Consider the following 27,980-nt stretch of genomic DNA (forward strand, 5'->3'; position numbering starts at 1 on the left):
TTGGTATTTAGGAGGTTGTGTGGTCCAGTGGTTAAAGAAACAGCTTATAACCAGGAAGTCTCTAGTTCAAATCCCAGCTCACCCACTAACTCAATGTGTGACACTGAGCAAGTCACTTGACCTCCTTGTGTTGCTGTTTTGGTGAGACATTGTTGTAAGTGACTCTGCAGCTGATGCACAGTTCACACACCCTAGTCTTGTAAAGCACTTTGTGATGGTAGTCCACTACGAAAGGTGCCATATAAAACATTTTATGAAAGCTAATTTTATTTTTGCAAGGGACTGTGAATTGTTGCAAATCACTTTTGTGAAATGGGCCCCAGGATAGGGGTCTGGCCCAATGTGTTACTTGCAGGAACGAGGGGCTCAGGATACAGAAAGCTGAAGTTTAAGCGCAGGTGCACACATTTATTAAACAAAGAAAAGTAAAACAAGGGCACGGGGGCCAAAATAAAAGGGTCAAACAAAATAACACTGAACATAAAGACTGTTGTCAGGCTGGGCATTCCCTTTCACTGAACAGAAAAAAGGTTTTCTCCCAGTTAGAACTCAATTACCTAACTGGGGAATAACCACATCTGTGATTGTTGGCAGGGGCAGACTCATCCATGCCAACCTTACATTCCCCCACACACTATAAGTTTTCATTCAAAATCCACCCGCAAGTGCAGTGGTACCACAAATAATATAACTGTGCTTCCATTGAAGAATGGCCATGTGGACAATTACTCTTCACTGCACCCTGCACAGTCCTTCAGCAGTAATTAAGTCATATTTGGGTACCACTGTACCTGTTTTTTATTAGGAATTCATGAATAAATGTGTACTTAAATATGTTGTTACAGAATATGTACTACATTTCAATTATATTTGAAAATTATATCACAATGCATACTTAAATCTATTTTTCCAGGGGATGTAATATATGTATATGTGTACTATACTACACAATGTATACTTAAATATGTTGTTATAAAACTAAATGATAAATAAAGTGCCTATAGAAAGGCTACACCCCCTTTCAAAATATTCACCTTTGGTTGCATTATAGCCTGGAAATAAAATGCATTAAAATAGTTTTTATTTCATTTATCACACATCCTATCCCACAACTTGCAAGTGAAAAAAATATTCTAGAAATTTGTAGAACATTAATTAAAAATAAAAACTGAAATAGCTTGGTTGGATAAGTGTCCACCCCCCTTGTAATAGCAATCCTAAATTAACTCAGGTGTAACCAATCACCTTCAAAATCACAAACATTGCAAGAGCTACAGGCTTTTATGGCCAAGAATGGTCAAAGTGGGCATGTGACAACAATATCCCAAGCACTCCACAACTCTGGCCTGTATGAAGGGTGGCAAGATGGAAGCCATTACTCAAGAAAGCCCACCTTGAATCCCGTCTAAAGTATACAAAAAAAACACTCAGGAGATTCTGTAGTCATGTGGCGAAAAGTTTTCTGGTCTGATGAAACTAAAATGGAACTCCTGGCCTAAATGCAAAGCGTTATGTTTGGCGCAAACCCAACACAGCGCACCACCCAAAGAACACCATCTCTGCTTCCCAGCGACAGCGAGTGGGAGAAGTACAGGTGTGGAAAAGTACAGAGCGGTTTAGAAGCAGTTTGAAAGCAGGTAGACAGCTGCAGAAGAAACTAAACTTCAAAAAAAAAAAACCCTCAACATGGTCTTCAAGCCAGTAATCTGTGACACCTGCTTGATGTGGGAAATCCGAGAAAACCCAGCGGAGCTAAACCAAGTGTGCGTAAAGTGCAGCGCGATCCAGGACTTGCATAAACTAGTAAGTATGCTAGAAATGGAGCTGGAAGAAGTGCGACAGCAACAGGATCTTGAGGAACTGGCACACCCACAATTCATGGAAGTCTGCATCACCCCTAACAGACTGAAAGCCACCAGGGAGATAGAAGGTCAGAACAGCTGGGTTCAGGTAGGCAGAAGCAGGGAAAAAAAGAAACTTCCTCAAACACAACCACCAGAAATCAAAACAACCAACAGATTTGAGTCACTTCAGAATTTTGATGAGCAGAACCAACAACAAGAGAATGAAAGGAACAACATCCAGGACCCTATTGACAGTGGTGACCAGACAGCAAAAAGAAGGGAGGTCATGATTGTTGGGGACTCCATATTGAGAAACACAGCAAGTTCAATTCGCAGTTTGGACCCCCTTACTACAACAGTGTGCTGCCATCCGGGAGCCTCGGTCAAGCACATCACTGAGAACATGGACAGGCTCCCAGAACGAACAGGAGACGACCCAGTAGTAGTCGTCCAGATCAATACAAACAACATTTGCAAAACAAATTCAGAGAGCTAGGAAGGAAATTAAAAGAGAAAACCAAAACTGTGGTATTTTCTGGTATACTACCGGCACCTTGCAAAGGACCATATGGACAGCTGGAAATAATTAATCAAAACGCATGGCTGAAGACGTGGTGCACACGGGAAGGCTTCACCTATCTTGATCATTGGACCACATTCTACAACGAGGGCTATCTGTATAGACGGGACGGACTGCATTTAAACAACAAGGGAACCAGTCTACTTGGAGAAAAGATCCTCGAGCAGGTTCAGAAGCATTTAAACAAGAAAGGAAGGGGGGAGAAATCAACAAAAAAACAGAAGGGAGACCGCATCAAAACAAGAACAACAACTCAGGTAAGACAACCATTAAATGTATTTATCTAAATGCTAGAAGTATCAGAAACAAAATTCTAGAACTTGAAGCTACTGCACTAACAAGTAACTATGATGCGACAGGTGTTACAGAAACTTGGTTGTCTGAGAGTGATGGGGACGAATATAATATTTGTGGGTATACACTGTATAGGAAAGACAGGCAGGACAGAAGAGGAGGAGGGGTAGCGCTATACATAAAAACAGTCTTGAAGCCCAGGTGTTAAACCTGGACAAAGAAAATAAAGCCGAATCAATATGGGTCAGAATAACGGACAAAAATTCAAAGGGCATAATAATAGGAGCATGCTATAGACCGCCAGATTCAGACAGTGAGCAAAATAATCTGTTATACAATGACATTAGAAATGCGTGTAGCAAAGGAGAAGCCATACTAATGGGGGATTTCAACTTCCCCCATATAAAATGGGAAAACCCGGTGGGTAGCACGAAGGATGAAATTGAAATGGTGGAAATGACAAATGACTGCTTCCTAATACAATTTGTCAAGGCACCGACTAGAGGGGAGGCATGCCTTGATTTAGTCTTTTCAAATAACGAAGACAGAATAACTAAAACAGAGGTCAGAGAACCACTGGCAAACTCAGACCACAACATGGTCTCATTTGAAGTGTTTTTTAAAACCCCAAAAGTAATGACTAAAGCTAAGGTTTACAATTTTAGAAAAGCAAACTATGAAGGTATGAAACAGAGACTAACAGAAGTAGATTGGAGTAAAATAGAGAAAACACCCACAGAAGAAGGATGGTTGTTCTTCAAAAATGTAGTACTAGAGGCGCAAAACAATTACATCCCTAAAGTAGACAAATCTAAATGTAAAACTAAATTGCCAAAATGGTTTAATAGAGCAATTAAAAAAAATATTCAGCGAAAAAAGGCACTTTACAGAGCACTAAAAAAGGACCAAAAAGAAAGTACGCAGAAAGAGTACACGGAACTGCAAACGCAAGTCAAAAAGGAAGTTAGAAAGGCCAAGAGAGAAATAGAAATGAACATTGCTAAGGGAGCTAAAACCAATTCCAAAATGTCTTTCCAATATTACAACAGCAAAAGAACATTCAAACAAGAGATTACATGTTTAAGAGATACAAATGGCAAAATCGTAGATGAAGAAAAAAAAATAGCAAATATATTAAATGATTACTTTTCACAAGTTTTTACAAAGGAAGATACTGACAACATGCCCCACATGTCATCCAGTTCCTATCCAGTTTTAAATAACTTTAGCATAACTGAGGCAGAGGTGTTAAAGGGACTAGGAGCTCTTAAAATAAACAAATCCCCTGGGCCGGATGAGATCCTCCCAGTAGTACTCAAAGAAATGAAAGAAGTAATTTACAAACCGCTAACCAAGATCATGCAGCAGTCTCTTGACACAGGGGTGGTACCGACAGACTGGAAAATTGCAAACGTAATACCGATCCACAAAAAGGGAAACAAAACTGAACCAGGTAACTACAGACCAGTAAGCCTGACTTCTATTATATGCAAACTTATGGAAACTATAATAAGAGCCAAAATGGAAAATTACCTATATGGTAACAGAGTACTGGGAGACAGTCAACATGGTTTTAGGAAAGGGAGATCGTGTCTAACTAACTTGCTTGATTTTTTTGAGGATGCAACATCGATAATGCATAATTGCAAAGCATATGACATGGTTTATTTAGATTTCCAGAAAGCTTTTGACAAAGTCCCGCACAAAAGATTAATTCTCAAACTGAACGCAGTTGGGATTCAAGGAAACACATGTACATGGATTAGGGAGTGGTTAACATGTAGAAAACAGAAAGTACTGATTAGAGGAAAAACCTCAGAATGGAGTGTGGTAACCAGCGGTGTACCACAGGGATCAGTATTAGGTCCTCTGCTATTCCTAATCTACATTAATGATTTAGATTCTGGTATAGTAAGCAAACTTGTTAAATTTGCAGACAACACAAAAGTAGGAGGAGTGGCAAACACTGTTGCAGCAGCAAAGGTCATTCAAAATGATCTAGACAAGATTCAGAACTGGGCTGACACATGGCAAATGACATTTAATAGAGAAAAGTGTAAGGTACTGCAAGCAGGAAATAAAAATGTACATTATAAATATCATATGGGAGATACTGAAATTGGAGAAGGAATCTATGAAAGAGAATAAAAAAGTGCAAAGAAGAGCGACCAGAATTATTCCGGGCTTAAAAGGCATGTCATATGCAGACAGGCTAAAGAATTGAATCTGTTCAGTCTTGAACAAAGAAGACTACGTGGCGACCTAATTCAAGCATTCACAATTCTAAAAGGTATTGACAGTGTCGACCCAAGGGACTTTTTCAGCCTGAAAAAAGAAACAAGGACCAGGGGTCACAAATGGAGATTAGACAAAGGGGCATTCAGAACAGAAAATAGGAGGCACTTTTTTACACAGAGAATCGTGAGGGTCTGGAATCAACTCTCCAGTAATGTTGTTGAAGCTGACGCCCTGGGATCCTTCAAGTAGCTGCTTGATGAGATTCTGGGATCAAAAAGCTACTAACAACCAAACGAGCAAGATGGGCCGAATGGCCTCCTCTCGTTTGTAAACTTTCTTATGTTCTTATGTCTTACTGTGAAGCATGCTGGTGGCAGCATCATGTTATGGGGATGTTTCTCATCAGCAGGGACTGGGGCACTTATCAGGATAGAAAGGAAAATGAATGGAGCAAAGTACAGAGAAGTCCTTGAGGAAAACTACTGCCCTCTGCAAGAAAGCTGAAACTGGGACGGAAGTTCACCTTTCAGCATGACAACGACCCAAAGCACACAGCCAAAGCTACACTGGAGTGGCTAAGGAACTAAAAGGTAAATGGGCTTGAGTGGCCCAGTCAGAGCACTGACCTAAATCCAATCAAAAATCTGTGGCATGACTTGAATGCTCCCCAAGGAGCTTGACAGAGCTTGAACAGTTTTGTAAAGAAGAATGGTCAAATGTTGCTAAATCTAGTTGTGCAAAATTGGTAGAGGCCGATCCCAGCAGGCTCACAGCTGCAATTGCTGCTAACTGCGATGTGGGAAAAGGTTTTGTGGTCAGATGAAACCAAGATAGAGCTTTTTGGCCAAAACTCAAAGCACTATGTGTGGCGCAAACCATATTTGTAGTCATTAAAGTATATAAATTATGTATTAAAATAAAAATGCATATGAGGCAAGCTCAGAATGTATTTCAAATATATTCGAATGTGTGAGTGATACATTTTTTTTGGCAATGAGTTAAGGTAACATTACCTCCGACGTGGATACACTCTTCCTTGTGCCAGCCGTTCCAGGCCTTGAGCTTGCAGGACTTGCTGCAGTAATACACCTCTCGGCAGCGGCTGCATGGCACCAGATGCACCCCCACTGAGCGCCCACACAGGTAACAGTACCTGAAGAGAGGCCTCCTGAGGAGAAGCAGATGGAGTCAGGGACAGGCGCTCTGCGCAGTACCATAGAGTGCAGGAGAGGCACACAGAGTCAGCGACAGCACCTTTGCACAGTACCATAGAGTGCAGGAGAGTCACACAGAGTCACTGGTGAAGCATCTCTGCACTGTATCATAGAGTGCAGGAGAAGCACATAGAGTCAGAGACAGCAGCTCTGCATAGTGCCAAAGAGTGCAGGTGAGGCACACGGAGCCACTGATCAAGCAGCTCTGCACAGTACCTGCATGGGAGGAAAGGGGTAATATTTGGGGTCTACTGCACTTCACACAAATTGCTCATCAAAACCTTTTGCATGTCTTTACACTTATGAAAGTCTAGTTAACTGTGTTGACTTTGCATTCAGTTCTATTGGATATCGCCTCACCTTATCAATGGAGCCCTGGCCCTGGTTTGACCTTGGATGCTGGTGGGGAAAATAAAATGTCAGTCAGTACCATATATGTGTCTGTTGTGAAAGAGTACAAACACCCTGACCTCACCCCACAAAAAAAATTAAATATCGACTTTAATTTGTACATATATCTAGAACCCCGATTCCTCCGTATACACGACTCTAATACTCTCAAAACCTTCTCACTAGAGCCCAGATTCCTCTGTATATCCGACTCTAATACTCTCAACAACTTGTCTCAACAGGAATGTCCTGAAAGTTTCAACACAACTGGATAAGTGGTGGATTTCGATTAGTAATTGTTTATGTTATGCAAAAAGACCTCAGTCTGTCTAATTTGTTTGTTACTAGTTTTATATCCTGAACCGTTTTTAAAAAGGATTCTGATACTCTCAAAAGCATTTTGTAAATATTGAATAATAATAATACAAAAATGAATAATTATGTATCTTTAAGGGTTTCAAAATGGTTATGTTTTATTGGACCACAACAATAAATCAAACAAGCAGAGAGAATCATAGAATGCAGCTGTGTACCAAATCTGAAGACCTCAAAGGGGTTAAAACCATCGACACCTGGAATTAAACATGATAGATATAATCAAAGAAACTGTCACATGACCCTAAAACCCTTCCTCCCTTGTACAAGGTGCAAGCACCTTTTTGAGTGAAAGGTGTATGTGGCAGAGATGCGTGGCTCTGATACAACCAGCTTAGTGTCTTTGAGGTTTCCACACTGATGATGGGAATGAGAATGTAGAGGTGGGAGCCCAGCTAACAAGGGTTACGTTTTTTGCAGGTATCACACCCTAAGACTGTCAAACACACACACACACAGACACACACACACACACACACACACACACACCTGTGATGTGCAGAATGGATAAAATATCCTGTGACCCAGTGAGAGCAAAGCCTGACCAAGACTGTCACTCCTGCTGGAAGCATGACAATTTTTGGGATACAAATTGAACATTTGTGAAACTGCATTAATGTTAAAATATTATAATAACTGTACTGTGTTTTAAAGGCTATAGAGTCAGCAGAAAAATGAATGCAGAAATAGGAAAGCAGGCAATTATTTAGTGTTCGAGGAAAGCATGTCTGTGTGCCTTTGTTATATGCGGCTTTGCTTATTAGTTCTTGAAAACTGGCCAGACTTAAGACATGGGCCTCCCTTACCTAAGAGCTACTAGTGCAGACGCCTGCATTAAGCTTGGGAGGAGAGAACTAATATGTTTGGTTAAATTGAAATAGAACATTTGAACTAACATAACATAAACACTTACTTTTTTAAGGTTCTGATTCAGGCTAAGGTTTAAGGTTTTGATGTAGGTTATGACTTCATTTAACAACCTGGAGCTGGTGCATGGACCTGTGAGCCCTTCTTGGTAGATTTACTGAGACGGGCCCCTTGTCTCTGCCAGTCTAAAGCAAAGCAGCACTATGATTTCCATTACAAGAGAGTAGGTGTTAAAAACTTCATGCTGATATTGGCCTCAGTTCTCGCCAAAATAAGCGCCAACTAAGACATAGTTTCTTTTACTGTAAACTAATGTGATCAATCCGAGTTTCCTTTCATCCAATGATGTAGATATCCTTCTGCCTGTGTTGATGGCTGAAGTCTAATGCTGGCTCCAGTGATCAGCCTGTTTTGCCTCCCTGGTGCATCAGCACACACAATGGCTGCAATGCTGGCTCCAGGGATCAACCACAGTGCGGCCTCCTTAGCGCATCAGCATGACAACCGTCTGGACTGAGCTGAGTAGGGTACTTCTCTCCGGGGTCTTCAAGTGGGCACCTTCCATACTTGGTGTTTTGCTGACTGCACCTTAAGAGGGCTTGGCAGTGATTCTGGCATCTTAGGATCACCCCCCTCTGTCCCCCACTCAGCTAAGCCGAGCTTACTTACCTTCTTAAATCAAGGTTGCTTTCTTTCTACAATGCTTTAGCTCCCCAACCAGAATATTTTCGTCTAAACCAGAGCCAGTTGCTGCTCCTCTCTGCTGCTTCAGATAAGTTCTTCACTCTTGTAATGGAAATCACAATGCTGCTTTGCTTTAGACTGACAGAGACAAGGGACCCATCTCAATAAATCTACTAAGAAGGGCTCGCAGGTCCATGCACCAGCTCCAGGTTGTTAAATGAAGTCATAACCTACATCAACTCTCGACCACTGAATCCAATACCTCTGAGAAACCGGGTTGTGGAGTGTGCCACAAATCCTGGACAACCCACCTCCACTGGGTAAACCTGGACTCTCCATCCGCACTGTTCCACTTCAGCAGTCAGTTGAGCGTACTAAAGTTTCTTCCTTTCAGACACCTCATCCACAGCATTCTCTCTTGGCACTGTTAACTCTACCAGGTGAACAAGGTGTGCTGATCCAGACCACACGGCAATATCAGGTCGAAGGTTAGTGGTGGCAATCTCAGGTGGGAAAACAAGCCGTTGTCCAACATCTGCCCTCATTTCCCAGTCTCTAGCAGCTTCCAGTCTCTAGCAGCTTCCAGTTGTCTTAGACAAGTTTTGTTTTTAATACATTTTCTTGGTGGTTGCTTCTCTGGGCGGAGGAATGTTGTTCTTCGTGTGTCATATATTGCTGCAATTGGTGGCAACACACTGGTCTTCAAAATGCTAAGGCCAAACATTGCAGCACATGGTCATGATGTGGAGTTGGTTCCAGACCCTCACAATTCTCTGTGTAAAAAAGTGCCTCCTATTTTCTGTTTGAATGCCCCTTTGTCTAATCTCCATTTGTGACCCCTGGTCCTTGTTTCTTTTTTCAGGTCGGAAAAGTCCCTTGGGTCGACATTGTCAATACCTTTTAGAATTTTAAATGCTTCAATCAGGTCACTGCGTAGTCTTCTTTGTTCAAGACTGAATAGATTCTTTTAGCCTGTCTGCATATGACATGCCTTTCAAACCAGGAATAATTCTGGTGCCTCTTCTTTGTACTCTTTATAGAGCAGCAATATCCTTAGGCCCAGGAGATGACGCCTTTTTCACAGCTTGCTCTACTTCTTTCCACTTAGGTGTGCAGTCCTCCATTTGGTATTTTGGTGCATTAATAGGTGGGATGTCTGAAGGAATCGACATAGGCTCCTGCCTTTTTGAATCTGTGTGCATTTCCTCGAGATATCTCTCCAGCTCAGACCTAGTTGCTTTAGGTGTGCCATTTTCTCCCTCGTGAATAACTTCTTTGCAAATTTGAAAGGTCTTTATAAAAGTTAGTTCTCGCACGCTCTTTCTTTTTGCAGTGTTTCTGTAGGCGCTCAGCTCTGTGCAATGTTGCAAGCTCGCTTCCATATGGGTAAATGGTATCCCCAAATTTATCCAGCTTCTTTTCAACTTTTCCACCTAACCTTTCAATGCAAAACAAAGATCTGTGTTCACTGTGTCCCACACTGTTTTCTCACAAGCTCTTGGCCATTTAACTCCAGCCTTCTGCCCATTGAGGTTCTTTTCTCTCTTACGCTGGTTCATCTGACCGGGATCACAAGGATCATTAGGTTCATCACTAGTTGTTTTTATGCAAGCCCCCCTCTCATCTATGACAGGGGTGCTAATGTCCTGCGAACTGTGGTTTGCTTCCTGTCACTGGATTTCATTCAACTGACTTGACTGACTTTGTAAAAGGTACTGATCAATGCGAGGCCCTTGTCCCTTCTCCCTCAAGCATTTCATTCTCCCTTGATGATTCTTCAAACCCCTAGCAGTTGTCACTTTTCTCCAGCCGCAGACACAAACCTGGAGCTCCATGTCTTTGCTAACTGCACATCTCGAGCTAGTCCTTTGCAAATTACCCTCCGTTCTCATATCCATTTCCTTTCCTAAGTCGTTAACCATGTTGTCAAACCTTGAATCATCTTCCACCCCAGCTCTCGCAGAGTATTTTTCTCTTTAATTTCTTAGAAGCCTTGGTTGTATGTCTCCAGCATCCTGTTTCATTTGCAGATAAATTAATCTTGGCATCCAAAGCTGGATTTACTAGTCAGCTGCTGTCTTCAATTCAAAGTTGTTACTCTGTATAATCCTGTATATTCAGGAACGAAAGGTACCTTATGGTACAAGAAAAACAGAGTTAATGGTCTGATGTCCATTACCTCATAATGTTAGCTATAAAATTAATAAGAGCTTGGTAGTGAGAATTAGGATGCAGGCTTCTCCTTATCAGTAGAGATAGCGTTCTGAGTAGTCTCTTGAATCTAGCGATGGTATGACTTTATGCACTGAATTTGGAAAAGTGCTTACGGTCGAGTGTCTTATTATTGTAATGCACTTTTTTCTGGTGTCCCAAACCGTGTGTTATTCTGCTTGCAGCTTTTTCAGAATCCTGCCACTAGAATTCTGACTAAAACCAGGAAAAGTTATCATATTACCCTTGTTTGGCCTCTTTACACTGGCTCCCTGTGCAGTATAGAATTGATTTTAAGATTTTGCTGTTAATTTACAAGGCTAATGGATTAGCACCTAATTATTTGCAGGGGTTACTGACCCTGTATTTTCTAAACCACAGTAATGCGATCCAAGTCATCTCAAAAAGCTCTGCAAATGTCCGTGATATTCTCTGAGCGCTGGATGCAGAAGCAGCTATCTTCTTTGTTTATGTCCGTGTTATCTCTGTGGTGCATGGAGCTTTCAGATACACCCTTTTTTCGGCTTCATTCGGCTCCTATAGGTTTTATTCCACCATTGACAGGTTATCTCAACTTTTTCCAGATAAAAAACCACTAGAGACCTGTGCTTTATGTCTTTTTGATGATGTCAGACAGGGTCCGACATTGGACTGGAAAGGGAAAATTGCCCTGGTCTGACATAGGACCACAAAAGGTTAAAATACCTTGTGTGAATGCGTGACTGTCAGTTAGTAATTGCTGAATTAGTTGGCAGTCACGCATAATAAATGGCACCGCAGCTTCTTTTGCCCTGCAGTGCTGTCTCTGTGTTGGTTTTCCTTCCTGTATTCTGGCTTGATGTCACCACTCAGCTACCTTGTCACAAGAACACACTGAACAGTACGTTTTTACTGTTATATTTTAGACCAAGGCTGGAACAATTAGAGAGAGATGGAGTTATCTATTAAAACATCTCTCTATACTTCTATCTCAATAAGTGAACATTGCTAAGGGAGCTAAAACCAATTCCAAAATGTTTTTCCAATATTACAACAGCAAGAGAACATTCAAAGAGGAGATTAAATGTTTAAGAGATACAAATGGCAAAATCGTAGAGGAAGAAAAAAAAATAGCAAATATGTTAAATGATTACTTTTCACAAGTTTTTACAAAGGAAGATACTGACAACATGCCCCACATGTCATCCAGTTCCTATCCAGTTTTAAATAACTTTAGCATAACTGAGGCAGAAGTGTTAAAGGGACTAGGAGCTCTTAAAATAAACAAATCCCCTGGGCCGGATGAGATCCTCCCAGTAGTACTCAAAGAAATGAAAGAAGTAATTTACAAACCGCTAACCAAGATCATGCAGCAGTCTCTTGACACAGGGGTGGTACCGACAGACTGGAAAATTGCAAACGTAATACCGATCCACAAAAAGGGAAACAAAACTGAACCAGGTAACTACAGACCAGTAAGCCTGACTTCTATTATATGCAAACTTATGGAAACTATAATAAGATCCAAAATGGAAAATTACCTATATGGTAACAGGGTACTGGGAGACAGTCAACATGGTTTTAGGAAAGGGAGATCGTGCCTAACTAACTTGCTTGATTTTTTTGAGGATGCAACATCGATAATGGATAATTGCAAAGCATATGACATGGTTTATTTAGATTTCCAGAAAGCTTTTGACAAAGTCCCGCACAAAAGATTAATTCTCAAACTGAACGCAGTTGGGATTCAAGGAAACGCATGTACATGGATTAGGGAGTGGTTAACATGTAGAAAACAGAAAGTACTGATTAGAGGAAAAACCTCAGAATGTTGTGTGGTAACCAGCGGTGTACCACAGGGATCCTCGATGCTCGGATACATTGTGAAAAGTGTTGAATTTAAATCAAGGGAAGTAATGTTAAAACTGTACAATGCACTTGTAAGACCTCATCTTGAATATTGTGTGCAGTTCTGGTCACCTTGCTATAAAAAAGATATTGCTGCTCTAGAAAGAGTGCAAAGAAGAGCGACCAGAATTATTCCGGGCTTAAAAGGCATGTCATATGCAGACAGGCTAAAAGAATTGAATCTGTTCAGTCTTGAACAAAGAAGACTACGTGGCGACCTAATTCAAGCATTCAAAATTCTAAAAGGTATTGACAGTGTCGACCCAAGGGACTTTTTCAGCCTGAAAAAAGAAACAAGGACCAGGGGTCACAAATGGAGTTTAGAAAAAGGGGCATTCAGAACAGAAAATAGGAGACACTTTTTTACACAGAGAATTGTGAGGGTCTGGAATCAACTCCCCAGTAATGTTGTTGAAGCTGACACCCTGGGATCCTTCAAGAAGCTGCTTGATGAGATTTTGGGATCAATAAGCTACTAACAACCAAACGAGCAAGATGGGCCGAATGGCCTCCTCTCGTTTGTAAACTTTCTTATGTTCTTAAGTAATAAGAACTCTGTGGTACCGGAAAATATGTTATCAGTTTGAGGATTATCTCACATATATTTTAGAGATTAGAAAGGTAGAGGACATGAGATAATAATTTTAAATATGATTTCCATTACATGAGAGTAGATGTTAAAACTTCATGCTGATTTGAGCTCGGCTCTCGCCAAGATAAGCACCAACTAAGACGTAGCTTTACAGTAAACTAATGTGATCCATCTGACTCCATCCATCTGGGTTTCCTTCCATCTGATGATGTAGATATCCTTCTGTCAGGTGTTGATGGCTGAAGTGTAATGCTGACTCCAGGGATCAGATTATTATGCCCCCTCAGCGCATCAGCACACGCAACGGCTGCGATGCTGGCTCCCGTGATCAACCACAGTGCGGTCTCCCCAGCGCATCAGCATGACAACCATCTGGATTGAGTTAAATAGGATACATCTCTGGGGTCTTCAAGTGGGCACCTTCCAACCTCAGTGTTTCGTCGACTAGTCCACACCACGTCAAAAAGGCTTTACGGTGATTCTTGCGTCCCAGCATCACCCCCCTCCTCCCCCATTTAACTCAACCCTGCTTACTTACCCGTACATCAGCGTTTCTTTCTTTCTATTGTGCTTTAGATCCCCAACCAGAATCTTTCTGTCTCAACCACAGCCAGTTGTTGTGCCTCTCTCCGGAGGAAAAATTCTATAAAAGTCAAGGCAAGACCAGTAAATCATCATTCAGCTTGGTAACACAAGCTGTTTGGTCCATTCTCTGAATATCCAGGAAAAAGTTGGTTGCTGTTGGGTCGTATTCAGAAGCCTCTGCCTTTGAACTCTTGTCTTTACTTATATTCTACACAATGCTTCCATATATTGGGAGGTAAGCATAATCTTGATTTTATATCTCACTTATATTGAAGCGTGGCTATAGGGTTATATTTTAGCTTTAGAGAGTGACATATTGGGTACTTTAGGATTTAGTGGTGGGCATTTATTAGCATTTCAAATGTCTAGCCCAAGGGCAAATTAAGTTATAACCATAACTGTTTGAAGTATTAATGCTGCTAAGTTTGTACAGGGTACTGGATTGCCCAGATTGCCTATTAGCTGGGATCAAACGTGGTGTAATCACTCAATCAATTTTTAAACATTTACTAAACCAAAGGAGTACTAATACTGCTCTAATTCCTTAAAGCTTCTGTGACAGGCTGGTGAGAGGTGACGTCAGGCCAGATGCAAAACACATAGGCAGTACTACAGTTCAAAGATGCGGCGCGTGTCGTTTATTAAAAGACAAAAAAAAAACCTAAATATTTAAACAGAAACTCTGCTCACAGAGCAAAACAAAAAGATGAACAAACAAATCACGAACACAAAATAAACTACACACACAGGTCAGGCTGGGCAGATTGCTGTCACTGATCCTGTATTATCTGATATTTCTCTCTCCTCTCGCGCCGCCTCTCGATCACCCCACCCAGAGTGCAGAAAGCTGCAGGTTTATTTAGCAACAAATTAATCAATTAATTCGGGAGATGGCCACCTTCAGCACAAGGTTTTTAATCATTCCTGGCAGAGGACGAGTTTTCTGGATATAATAATGTCTGTAAGTCAATGCACAAACCATCCACTTACAGGAGTCCTTAAATGTCTCCCCTGACTTTAACATTACAATTGCTGGGTTTATGTTACTACCTAGAACCACTGGCAATAGTCATTTTGATGGGTACATTTTAAATAGCTTCGACATGAAAATGAAATGCAAATCTCAAAAGTTTTATTTACGAACATCATATATAACATTTGCATAGCTGAAACATCGTATTTAAATGAAAAAATAAACATAAAAGGTTTTATTTTTCAAATTAGCGCATATAATACATGATCTAAAAAAATGAAAAACGAAATATTTCAAAATAAAATATTGTGTAACCAGCTGTAAGCTGGTTATATGTAGGACTACATACAGAACTGTAAAATCCAAATAATTATTTATAAAAAAGAACATAAAAGAAAACAACTCAGTTTCGGGAATGCGCATTCAGGGAAACATACTTCAAAGTTGCTCCCATATTAGCACAATCCACACAACATCCGCACAGATATCAGACGTTTCATTTTGATTGCATTTAGTTACTTGTCATTGTTTTCTGTTGCGTGTGTCACTTGATGCGCACTGTATCCAGGTTGAGATGCGTTTCTCTGCAGCTTTGCAGCTTTCTGATCGAAATGTTTCTGCCAAAGCTCCGTGGCTAGCATCATAAGAGATCTCTCCTACTGATGTTTTCCCAGTGCATTCCTTGTACAAAACGAAGGAATTGGTGGCTGTCATGTCCAGTGATTGCTTTCACTGAGCACTACGTTTTGCACAGATGGTGGAAACTCTCTTCTTGCTCTACTGTTCCAACCAGGGTGTTTTTTTTTTTTTCAACTGTTTTGCTAATTACAGTGAAATAAAAAAAAAAATTGTCATTGGTAACATTAATCCCTTTTCTTAAGCACGGTTACATCAGCCTAAGTACTACATTGTCACGTAGTCTCTGAACAGCTGAACGAGTTTCATCTTTGCACAGATAGGGGTAGGGTCCGCTGCCAGCCAAAACTTGATCCCATATGTATTGTGTGCAGCAACACCATGCTTTTGTCGGAAACAGCTGCTTGTCGTTCCAAATTTCTGTAAATATATCTGTAGTCGCTCTCAAATCAAAACTCAAAAATCTCAAGATTTCTCAAAAAATTCTTGTAATGGTAATATTATAAGAGAGCAAACTATATATGCTCACATAGCCAGCCAGACGGCAGCTCTCCAAGGAATTGATAGGATTACAATAAAGATTTGGATAACACATATCTAGACTTCAAGAGCAACATTCTATTAAAATACACACTGCTGTAAACTCAGCGGAGGCAGAGATAACAAACTGGCCTGTACACATATAAAAAATAACGTATTGTAGGTTATATTGACAATTAAAGCATGTATTGTAACAAGTTGTCAAAATGACTACTTTTGGCAGTTCTAGGTAGAAGTGCTTATAACTTTTATTTTCACGATTCTGACTTTCAAATGGTGTTAGGGTATTTAATATATGTAGTTAGGAAAAGTCAAGCACAGACAACCGCAGATCGTTAACATCATTTTTATATTTTTTTACATAATTTAAATTTAAAAAATGAAAACAGTCAAAATGACTACAGTGGCGGTTCTAGTGTTAAGAGTGTGCTCAGAGCATAAAAGAAGTTCATGGAATCTGACAAAACTGTGGATTAAATGTGAAGAAATGTTCAAAGAGCACAAACCTGTTGGAGTGTTCAGGTGAGAGAGCAGAGGCTCCAGCCCCCGTGTACACAAACTTAGTGCTAGGACTGCGACCTGCCAGGACAAACAAGACTCCTTATGACCCACAGATACCCTCACCAAACAGTACAATACTGCAGCAACAACACACAGAGACACTCAGCACACAGTACAACACTGCAGCAACGACACACAGAGACCCTCACTACACAGTACAACACTGCAGCAACAACACACAGAGACCCTCAGCACACTGTACAACACTGCAGCAACAACACAAAGAGACATTCTCACAGTATAACACTGCAGCAAGAGCACACAGAGACCCTCACCACACAGTACAACCCTGCAGCAACAACACACAGAGACCCTCAGCACACAGTACAACACTGCAGGAAGAGCAAACAGAGACACTCAGCCCACTGTACAACACTGCAGCAATGACACACAGAGACACTCACCACACTGTACAACACTGCAACAACGACACACAGAGACACTCAGCCCACTGTACAACACTGCAGCAATGACACACAGAGACACTCACCACACTGTACAACACTGCAACAACGACATACAGAGACACTCAGCACACCGTACAACACTGCAGCAAGAACACACAGAGACATTCTCACAGTATAACACTGCAGCAAGAGCACACAGAGACCCTCACCACACAGTACAACCCTGCAGCAACAACACACAGAGACACTCACCACACAGTACAACACTGCAGCAACGACACACAGAGACACTCAGCACACAGTACAACACTGCAACAACGACACACAGAGACACTCAGCCCACTGTACAACACTGCAGCAATGACACACAGAGACACTCACCACACTGTACAACACTGCAACAACGACACACAGAGACACTCAGCCCACTGTACAACACTGCAGCAATGACACACAGAGACACTCACCACACTGTACAACACTGCAACAACGACACACAGAGACACTCACCACACTGTACAACACTGCAGCAATGACACACAGAGACCCTCACCACACAGTACAACACTGCAGCAATGACATACAGAGACACTCAGCACACCGTACAACACTGCAGCAACAACACACAGAGACACTCAGCACACAGTACAACACTGCAGCAACGACACACATATACTCTCACCACATTGTACAACACTGCAGCAACAACACACAGAGACATTCACCACACTGTACAACACTGCAGCAAGAGCACAGAGACATTCACACAGTATAACACTGCAGCAAGAGCACACAGAGACCCTCACCACACAGTACAACACTGCAGCAACAACACACAGAGACACTCACCACACAGTACAACACTGCAGCAACGACACACAGAGACACTCACCACACAGTACAACACTGCAGCAACAACACACAGAGACACTCAGCACACAGTACAACACTGCAGCAACGACACACAGAGACCCTCACCACACAGTACAACACTGCAGGAAGAGCAAACAGAGACACTCACCACACAGTACAACACTGCAACAACGACACACAGAGACACTTCACACAGTACAACACTGCAGCAACGACACACAGAGACACTCACCACACAGTACAACACTGCAACAACGACACACAGAGACACTCACCACACAGTACAACACTGCAACAACGACACACAGAGACACTCACCACACAGTACAACACTGCAGCAACGACACACAGAGACACTCACCACACTGTACAACACTGCAACAACGACACACAGAGACACTCAGCCCACTGTACAACACTGCAGCAATGACACACAGAGACACTCACCACACTGTACAACACTGCAACAACGACACACAGAGACACTCAGCACACTGTACAACACTGCAGCAATGACACACAGAGACACTCACCACACCGTACAACACTGCAGCAACGACACACAGAGACACTCAGCACACAGTACAACACTGCAGCAATGACACACAGAGACACTCACCACACTGTACAACACTGCAACAACGACACACAGAGACACTCACCACACTGTACAACACTGCAACAACGACACACAGAGACACTCAGCACACTGTACAACACTGCAGCAATGACACACAGAGACCCTCACCACACAGTACAAAACTGCAGCAATGACATACAGAGACACTCAGCACACAGTACAACACTGCAGCGAATACACACAGAGACCTTCACCACAGAGTACGTTAGGTTACTATCATAACCCTGGTTCCTTATAATAGAAATGTAGCTATTACCTCATGGTTATTAATCATAGGTATTAATCCTTTAATACCATCTAACCTGAATAAATATATCAAACCTGCATGCAGTATCAGTGATGCAGTCGCGCCCGCCCCTGAGGATATAAACGACTGCTGACACAAACATCGTCCTCATTTTCCCTTCAAGACTGCTGCAATCATGGAGGCAACAACCTTGAAGGTTAATGGTTACATTTGTATTCCAGGGACCAAGGTTATGACAATAACCTAACGTTCTCTATCAAGTACGAAATGTAACCATTACCTCATAGGTATGAATACCAAAGCTGTCGCAAGGCAATACTGCAGACAAAATGGAATCCCAGAAGGCAAAGCCAAGGCCACCTTGTGCGTTAGCATGAGGAACGCCAGTACAAGTAGCTAGAGCTAAAAAACTAAGGGAGAACTCAGATCTGTTAATGATATGAGGCACGACCCCGAGGTCACCCTTAACACTCTCTTTCCAAAACCATGGTTTTGTGGCTCGAGGACACTGTCAATAGAACCGTGTAAAAGTATAAGGAGTAGCCTGTACCCCTGCATCGCAAATGCCCCTGACAGATGCGCCCTAGAACAAAGAGCACCAGGTTGCCATCCCCATAGAATTCTGTATCGCCTTATATTTGACACCTGCATATATCAAGATCGCTATACGTGAACGCTTGATTTTTCTGAACAGTATTTACATGTAATAAAATGAAAATGTGTGTTTAATCAAGGGTTATGTGTATTGAGCAATGCAGGAGGCTGAGCGTACTGTAGAAAATCAGTGGTGTTAAATGTGCTGTTTTATTTAGTTACAGAATTTGTTTGGTCTTGTTTTCAATATTTCTTGAAAACTGCAGCAGAACTCAATGGCAGTGCTTGAGAACACAGCGGGACTAGGGCACAGGAATATTGCGCATCCACACTTTGAAAAACTGCATCTACATAGGCATGAAATCATGCAGGGATACAGAATTCTGCGTAACACCGGGAATGTCTTGCTTTGAGGCGGTCAAAGCGGTGAAACAGAAACTAATTAACTGAAAACAAATATGTGCTTGTTCACCTTTATCCCCTCTGGTTCATTTTGAAGGTACTCCTGTACTGAAACATTGGCTCAATATAAATGTGTTTCTTTTAAAGGGATTGCAAGTGTGTGGTTTCTTTCTTTTTTTTTTCTTTTAAGAAACTTTAACCTTCCAGCTGCTTATCCAGTGATTTCGACGTGCTGCACAGGCTAGTCACAATTTGTGCAGTACGCACTGTTGTCTTTTCCATGACAAAAATGCTAATGTTTTCAGGCCCAAAATAATTCACTGTAATTCATGTGTTAAAAGAGCACAACTGTCTCCGTTTCGGCAGTACAACGTCATAATGAAAAAATACAGTACATCATGGGGTTTTATACAGCACTCTCTATTCCTACAAGGCACCTTGATTGAGAAAGCAACAAGTTTGGAATCGGAATAAAGAAATGATTATGTAACACAGTTCACGTGCAGTCATCTTTTGGTGAGTTGCATTTTCTGAATCATATCATTATGTACAGTATTACAACACCGTATGTTAAAATATTGCCCTTAATCCACAAATCCAATGAAATACATCCTATGTAGCCTATATTTTGCATTTTATTTGTAGAGTTCTGCAGAATCGTTTATCCTGGAAAAAATTTAATGAAGTTCCTCCGTCGCGGTATTAGGAGAGAGAATTTGAATACATTTCCATGGATTACCATTATTAATTGTATGTAAATGACTCGCATGCGATATAGTTTTTCACGCTATTCATTTTGTGTGCAAAGTTATTTGCCGCTGGTTAGTGAATATAGCAGGTGTACAAAGTACGCAGTAACAGGCTTACTGCATGATAAACTGGTTACTGCTGTTTAGTGCATGAGGCCTTAAGCCTCCAGCGAGGGACAATGTCTTTCCATAGGCGGCCAGAGCTGCCAAGCTCCTTGTTCAAATTCCCCCCGCTAGGAAATGTGCTCCTGGACAGACTGAATCAATCTTAATATGACAAGCCAAAATGGCTGCCAAGTAGACCTTTAATGTAGAGAGGGATTTCCCCTCATCAAAAAGGTCTTGTAAAAATGACAGTGTAACTGCCATGGGACAGGTTGTGGGGTCAAAACCACGTTTGAACCACACCCCACTTGTACCCATAGTGGGAATGCATGGACGCCACTCTGGCAGTCTGTAAGGTGTCGTTCAGGGGCCACACTCAGAGCTGAAGGCTCAATGGGTTGGGATGCCACAATGTCCCCCTGCACCTGACTGAGCAGTTCGCAGTGTTTTGGCAAGCTTCAGCCACTCGAGCTGTATTACCACAGTCTCCTGGGCCAATAAGGGGCTACTAATAGCACCCTGGCCTGGTCCTGCCTGATATTTTCTAAGCATAGAGGAAGCATGGCAAGTGGCGGAAAGGCACACAGAAGCTGCCTCGGCCACTGGTGTACCAAGGCAGCTATTGCTAATGGGTCCCCGGCTCCTGTTATGGAGAACCAGAGGGGACAATGGGTTGATTCTAGGGAGGCAAAAAGGTCCACCTGTGCTCTCCTGAATCATTGCCAAGCAAGGCCAAGAGAAGATCACATGTGCAGAAGACCTAAAGGAAGGGTCTGGGAGGCTGCTGGCATCAAGCCCACAAGCCTCTGAAACGTCACTATTGTGAGCTTTTTGTTGATCCTCCAACAGAGTGGACAGCATGGACCTGGAATTGGACAGCATGGACCTGGAATTGGACAGCATGGACCTGGAATTGGACAGCATGGACCTGGGAGCATCCAGCAATGGCACCTTGTCCCCATCTGCTATATGCGCTTGGGACAGCCCACTTCTTGCCAGTTAAACTTTGATATAGGTTGAATAGGTTCTTATTTACTAACTGCAGTTACTCGAGCTGCTGTGGTGTGGGTCTGTGGTTCTATGAAAGAGACTTTAACAAACAGCTCTGGTAAGCTACCAAGACACTGTTGTAGTTGCCCAGCACTGCGGCAAACGTACCGGCTGAGTAAGCCTTCTTGAGAATAGTCTCCGAAACCCTGCATTATTTATTCGGGCAGGTAGTGTCTTTGTTCAAAAACTCTAACTTTGGACTTGAAAAAGATAGCCCAGGTGTAGTGCAGGAGACACCTGTGAAGGAGCGGGATCATCCTCAAAAATAGAGTGCTTCTGTTTGTCATCTACAGACCATGGAACCCGTCAGCCTCTTAATCAGCAGCATAAGCTCTGCTGACAAAGATATATGTGCTACAGAGGTTGCACTATCTGAGTCTCCCTCCTCAGAGGGGAACTCTGGATCAGCCATCTCCTCTGAGTAAACAATATAGCAGGTCTTCTTGCTGCCATATTATGTTGCTCTATACATGTTGCTCTACTGGCACAGAGAGGAGGGAGAGCAGTGCGCTCACGTAATAGCTCAGCCAACACGTTGCCCTGTTAGGAGACAGAGCTTATCCAGCTGCTCAGAGCTCTTCAATCCATGAGACCGGTGACACTTTCTCCTCCTCTTCTTAGGAGGATAAGCCAGAGGAGGTGAGGGGGAAGTTCTCCTGCTCTCCGTAGACACAGAGCTCTCAGGGGAGGATAAAACCCTCCCTTTCTGAGTTGAAGATGGAGAGGAGTCTTGTCCAGGTGGAATGGACAAGGATCGCTCTATAGAGTTGCAAGGCACTCATTCTTCAGTGTGTGCTTTGTAAAAGACGCACAAAACTCACAGGAGTTGGCAAGTGCCTCCACAGCATGCTACGGACCCAAACAGGCAGTGCATCTGCCGTGCCTATCCTCCACATATTTATTTATTTTATTTTTTTCTCAATAATTTTTTTTTCCCCTTAACAGTGTGGAGTATGGTGTGTAGAGAAGTGGAAAAAAATCCTCATTTAAATGCATGAAACTCTGAGGCACTAACACAACAAAATGTGAAAAAAAAGCTCAAGGGGGTGTAGACTTTCTATAGGCACTGTATCTAACCAAGACATTTTTTTTCATTAACTGTTGTTTCATAATAAAATTCTCTTGCCTCTTCAAGTGTTGAGTAGGTGGTGTAAATCAAAGGAAAAAAAATCCCATTTAAATGCATCAAGATTTCAGGTTGTAACACAACAAACTGTGAAAACATCCAAGGGGGGTGAATACTTCCTATAGGCACTATATGTAATTTTTTATTTTGGATCTTATTATAGTTTACATATTAAGGCTTACTTAATGGTACAGTATGGTGTACAATGTACGTTACACAGTACTGTGTAATAGTATGGTATGATGCAAATGGTATGGTACTGTGCAGAGCACAGGCCACTACCGTTACAGTAACCTTGTTCACTAAGAACGGTAGTAGATTAGTGACCTACAGTTACCGAAGAAGCAATATGCGGGGATGCACACCTGTATAGCTTCTGTATAGACTGGAGGAAGCCTGCTGTCACCATGACAGCCCTCGCAATGGTACTGCAAGAAGAAACCACAGTGGCAGTGAAACACAATGAGGAGGACTGCATGCAGCCAGACACGAAGCAGAGCTGAGCTCAGCAACTGCTTAGTGAATCGGCAGGGTAACCTCGTTTGTTGTACAATGTGGAACAGATCTGAGACCTACAGTTACCACGGCAGCGGAATAGGGATGCCCACCTATAACACTCTTGGCTAACTAACAGCTTGAAAAACTGAAGAAAGCCTACTGCTAGAGCGTGAACAGTCTTCAGACTAATTCTGCAAGCAGATATTAATGTGGCAACAAGACACTGTGGAAAACACTGCAAGCAGTTTGACCCAAGCGTGCCTTGGTCTAACGCTGAACAACTGAGCCCGGCAGCCGAGTTAGTTTCTGAAAAAAAAAAAACTGAACACACACACAGATTCTAAAAAAGAACAAAATGCTCACACAATACAGTAATGAAACAATTACAATTATTTGAATATAGATTTTATAACAAAAACAAATGTTTTATTTTTACGCTTCAACCGAAGCTAGAAGCTTAAGAGAGAGCACAAGTAGCTGAATTAAGGTGTTCGATCCCGGGGAAGGGGCGGCAGAGCTGGTGGCTTCGTATGGAGACTAAACGAAAACCCACAGCTGAGTGCACAATACGTGTAAGTGGTAAATTAATTAATGTAATTAATCGCACTAAGTGATTTAAAACACAAGCAATAAAGTCAGATATAACTATGATACTTATCTGTTTGTAGATCTCTCTAAGGTCAGTGAAAGGAAGAATTATGATGTTTGTGTCAGCAGTTTTTTGCCCTTGGGAGCGGACGCGACTACGTCACAGACAGTGCTATATCTATTCAGGTTAGACGGTATCAAAGGATTAATACCCATGAGGTAATGGTTACATTTCGTACTTGATAAGACACAGAGTGACCCTCACAACACTACAACAATGCAGCAGCAACACACAGAGAGACCCTCACAACACAGTACAACACTGCAGCAACAGATTGAAAAGCCTTCTAAACAGGGGCAGTGAATGTTGTTTGTGCTAATTAGAGATATGTGAAGCACTGTAAAGCCTTGGCTGAGGGTTCTACTGCTGGAATAGGGTTCTAATGCTGGTATGGGGTTCTCGTACTGAAATGGCGCTCTAGTGCTAAAGGGGTTATTGTGCTTGAATGGGGTTCTCGTGCTGGAATGGGGTTCTAGTGCTGGTATGGGGTTCTAGTGATATAGGGATTCTAGTGCTGGAATGGGGTTCTCGTGCTGGATTGGGGTTGTAGTGCTATAGGGGTTCTAGTGCTGGAATGGGGTTCTCGTGCTGGATTGGGGTTGTAGTGCTATAGGGGTTCTAGTGCTGGAATGGGGTTCTCGTGCTGGATTGGGGTTGTAGTGCTATAGGGGTTCTAGTGCTGGAATGGGGTTCTCGTGCTGGAATGGGGTTGTAGTGTTATAAGGGTAATTGTGCTGGCATGGGGTTCTCGTGCTGGAATGGGGAGGTATTGTTGCTCACTGTGGATGCACTGCTGCTTCTCCTTATCTAGACGCTCCCTCTCCTTTTGCACGGCAGCACTGCGCAGTAGCCCCCCCATGAGGTTCAGCATATTCCTGCGTGAGTTGTACACCTCCCTCTCCCGGGAGGTCAGGGCATGGTAGGGAGTGTGAGCGATACGCCAGTCCTGAAACAGACAAGAGAAATAGAGGCAGTCAAGATTCAGACAGAGGCTCAACGAGGATTCACACCCTGTACTGAGACTCAAATGCTGAGCAATGTTGTTCCAGTTACTGACAATTTCTACTTATTTCAGAGACTTCCTTGGAGGCACATTCTTACTGTGGGCAGGATTCTACACATTATAAAGATACAGCAGCCTTTGCCATGCTTTCACTGTAGTACACTGTTACATACCTGAGAAAACACATAGTATCCATAGTCCACTGCGGTGCCCACAGCTGTTCTGAACTCGTCCCCTAATGTAATGGGCATCAAGATGTTGGCACCAGCACTGACCAGCCTCTCCAGCTAAAGACACAAAGGACACAATAGGATTTTGAATGAACGCAGAAGAGTGAGAAAAACAAGCCTGTAGCGCTGAATATGAAACAATTTCATTTTCTTTAGATAATAAGCTTTGTTGCCTATTACCAACCAAACTTTCTAAAAAAAATGACATGTTCCTGGGTTATCTAGTTTTCCCACCACACAGTTTTTTAACAGTAATATTAAGCAAAATGAAACGTTGGGAAGTTTTGCCAGGACACACCTCCTTTATTCAACACTACAGGGTTACCAGCCCACTAGTGCCTGTGTCTGGGTTATATCAACACCTGTAACACGTACACATTCACATGTACTTGCAGCAATGCTCCATCATACAGACACACTTTGTATTACATTTAAAAAAGGACTATTGTTTAGGGTTGTGGCAGGAAATGGCTGAGCAGTGACGTCAGACCAGAGAAGGAAGCACACAACAAAGGTACCTGCAGTTCAAAAAGATGCGCTTTGGTGCAGTATATCACAGAACACAAAAATAAACACTTGCTCACAGAGCACAGAAAATAAATTATGTGTTTAACTGTTTCTCCTGCCGCGAAAGTGCGGCTGAGGGAGCTGGTGTCCTGACCCCCCCCCCCCCCCCCCCCCTCATGGTCGGCGGCTCCCCTTTGTGGGGCTCCGACTACCGTGAAAACAAAATGCTTGAATATATAGTCAAAAGTGTTGAATTTAAATCAAGGGAAGTGAACAGAATACTGTGTTCAGTTCTGGTCATCTCACTACAAGAAGGATATTGCTGCTCTAAAAAGAGTGCAAAGAAGAGCAACCAGAATGCATGTCATTTGCTGTGGCAATGCAATTGCCATGCACAGGTGGGGAATTAGTGTTAGTATAATTTGGATGTGGAAATGGGTTTATTGCATGTCTTTTTGGAGTTGATTTGTGTGATTAAATTACTATTTACAGACAGGCGCTCAATTAAGACTTTCTGCCTGCTAGGTTAAGGGGAAGGGCAGTAAGTGATTGGCTGTGCTGGTCCTCAATCAGCAGGTGGGCGGGTCTTGACCGAGTGTTCGTCAGTTTAAAAACATCCGGTGGAGATGGCTCTGGGCGACTGCAACGCCATGGTACAGAGGAGAGCTGTGTATAGTCAGGAGGAGAACGTCCGCTCTGCAGGAATGACAGCTACACAAACCCTGAAACTGCAAGCGGTGCTTGTGAAGGCAATGCCCAGCCGAGGTCGTGTGAAGCAGCAGTCTTTGTATGAATACCAGCTCATCAGTAGGTTAGTTTAGGGTATAGTGATCCCATGTAATGTATATCGAGGGTTACGTAGTGTAGCTGGTTCCCGGAGCGGGACGCCTCGTTTATAAGGCTAGCGCTCTCCCTGTGTGGAACCTTTTATTTGCAGTTTTTGTACTGTGTTTTATTTTGCCTTTTGTACAGCTTGCTGTATGTGTCATCTGTGTGATACCATCACAATAAAGTCACATGACCCCTTTTGTTATTAATAAACACTGCACTTTCAACTCCACCTCCACTGTCTCTCTGTATTGTTTAAACAGCCATTACCCACACACGTGACACAAGCACCCTGTCACATAAGCAGATAGGCTAAAAGAATTGAATCTATTCAGTCTTGAACAAAGAAGACTATGCAGCGATCTGATTCAAGCATTCAACATTATAAAAGGTACTGACAATGTCGACCTGAAAAAAGGCATAAGGACCAGGTGTCAAAAATAGAGATTAGATAAAGGGGCATTCAGAACAGAAAATAGGAGGCACTTTTTTACACAGAGAATTGCGAGGGTTTGGAACGAACTCCCCAGTAATGTTGTTGAAGCTGACACCCTGGGATTCTTCAAGAAGCTGCTTGATGAGATTCTGGGATCAATAAGCTACTAACAACCAAACGAGCAAGATGGGCCAAATGGCCTCCTCTCGTTTGTAACCTTTCTTATATTGTATTTTTTCTTATAATGTATTCAAATGAAGAAAAGGGCATGGAATTGGGCGGCTATCTGGAATACTAAGCGGTCGCAAACATTATAATGAGATGTCAGGATTTTGCCCTTAGACAATTTCTGACCTCCAACAATTTAGCACCTCCTCTTACAAGGTGCAAACCATTGTAAAATTGAGTAATTAAGAGCTGTATAAAAGCACACACCTGCAGAGACCTGTCATCGGCCTTAGGATGGCTGCTGTGATACACTTCCTGATGCGGCGACGCTTGGCTCTTGTTTAGGAGAGGACACGTTCGGAGGAGAACGGCAAGACTGAGAAGACACTGCCACCATCGAAGACCATATGGCATATAATTGATGTTGGCTGAGGCTTTTACAAATAACTTAAATTCATGCTAGACCTCAGCCGTAAGGACTCTCAGCTCCTCCTCAATACACTTTTCTTTTCTGTGTGCCAAGAGGACTTTGCTGCTCTTTCTCTGAGATATTTTTTTGTTTGGTTTGATTTTCATGCTCCACGAATCTCGTACAGCGCCGACTGCTCTCTGTACTCCCAACTCGCCTCACCTTTGGGCTGTAAGTGGGGCTGCTAAATAGCCTGATGCACAGACAGCCCTCATTGAAACCCTTATTATCATGATTGTAGCTCATTATTTGTGAGTGTTGAGTAGTTTGCATTGCTCTTAAGCTTACATAGGCAAAATAATTGCCTGGCCGCTGGCTATTTGGATTTTGCAGCTGCAATTGTTTACATTGCACATATCCTTACATCAGCCCCAATTGCCTCTTTTTCTGGCTATTAACTATATAATGCAGCTTAATTACTGTGTAATGGTTTTCAATCAATGAATAGATTTTAAAATTAGTTCTATTAACCTTTTACAGACTTTTATTGTAAAGGTGCCAATACTTTTGTCATGAACAAATATTTGA

The 27,980-nt window shown here is 42.3% G+C and overlaps 1 protein-coding gene across 2 annotated transcripts in view; it reads right to left on the minus strand.

Annotated features, from left to right (window-relative positions):
• The window catches only part of ankmy1 (ankyrin repeat and MYND domain containing 1), a 103,276-nt gene that overhangs the window by 26,399 nt on the left and 48,897 nt on the right, over nt 1–27,980 (minus strand). The window contains exons 13-17 of one of the 2 annotated variants that reach the window (XM_041263088.1): nt 24,988–25,101; nt 24,592–24,757; nt 16,417–16,489; nt 6,531–6,569; nt 5,970–6,124 (exon numbers count right to left, since the gene is read on the minus strand). In XM_041263088.1, coding sequence (XP_041119022.1) covers nt 5,970–6,124; nt 6,531–6,569; nt 16,417–16,489; nt 24,592–24,757; nt 24,988–25,101 — 547 coding nt within the window. The remainder of the gene's footprint in view (nt 1–5,969; nt 6,125–6,530; nt 6,570–16,416; nt 16,490–24,591; nt 24,758–24,987; nt 25,102–27,980) is intronic. The other variant, XR_005951093.1, reaches the window with a different exon arrangement.

The sequence above is a fragment of the Polyodon spathula genome, chromosome 11 (assembly GCF_017654505.1).
Source record: "Polyodon spathula isolate WHYD16114869_AA chromosome 11, ASM1765450v1, whole genome shotgun sequence".
Classification (NCBI taxonomy): domain Eukaryota; kingdom Metazoa; phylum Chordata; class Actinopteri; order Acipenseriformes; family Polyodontidae; genus Polyodon; species Polyodon spathula.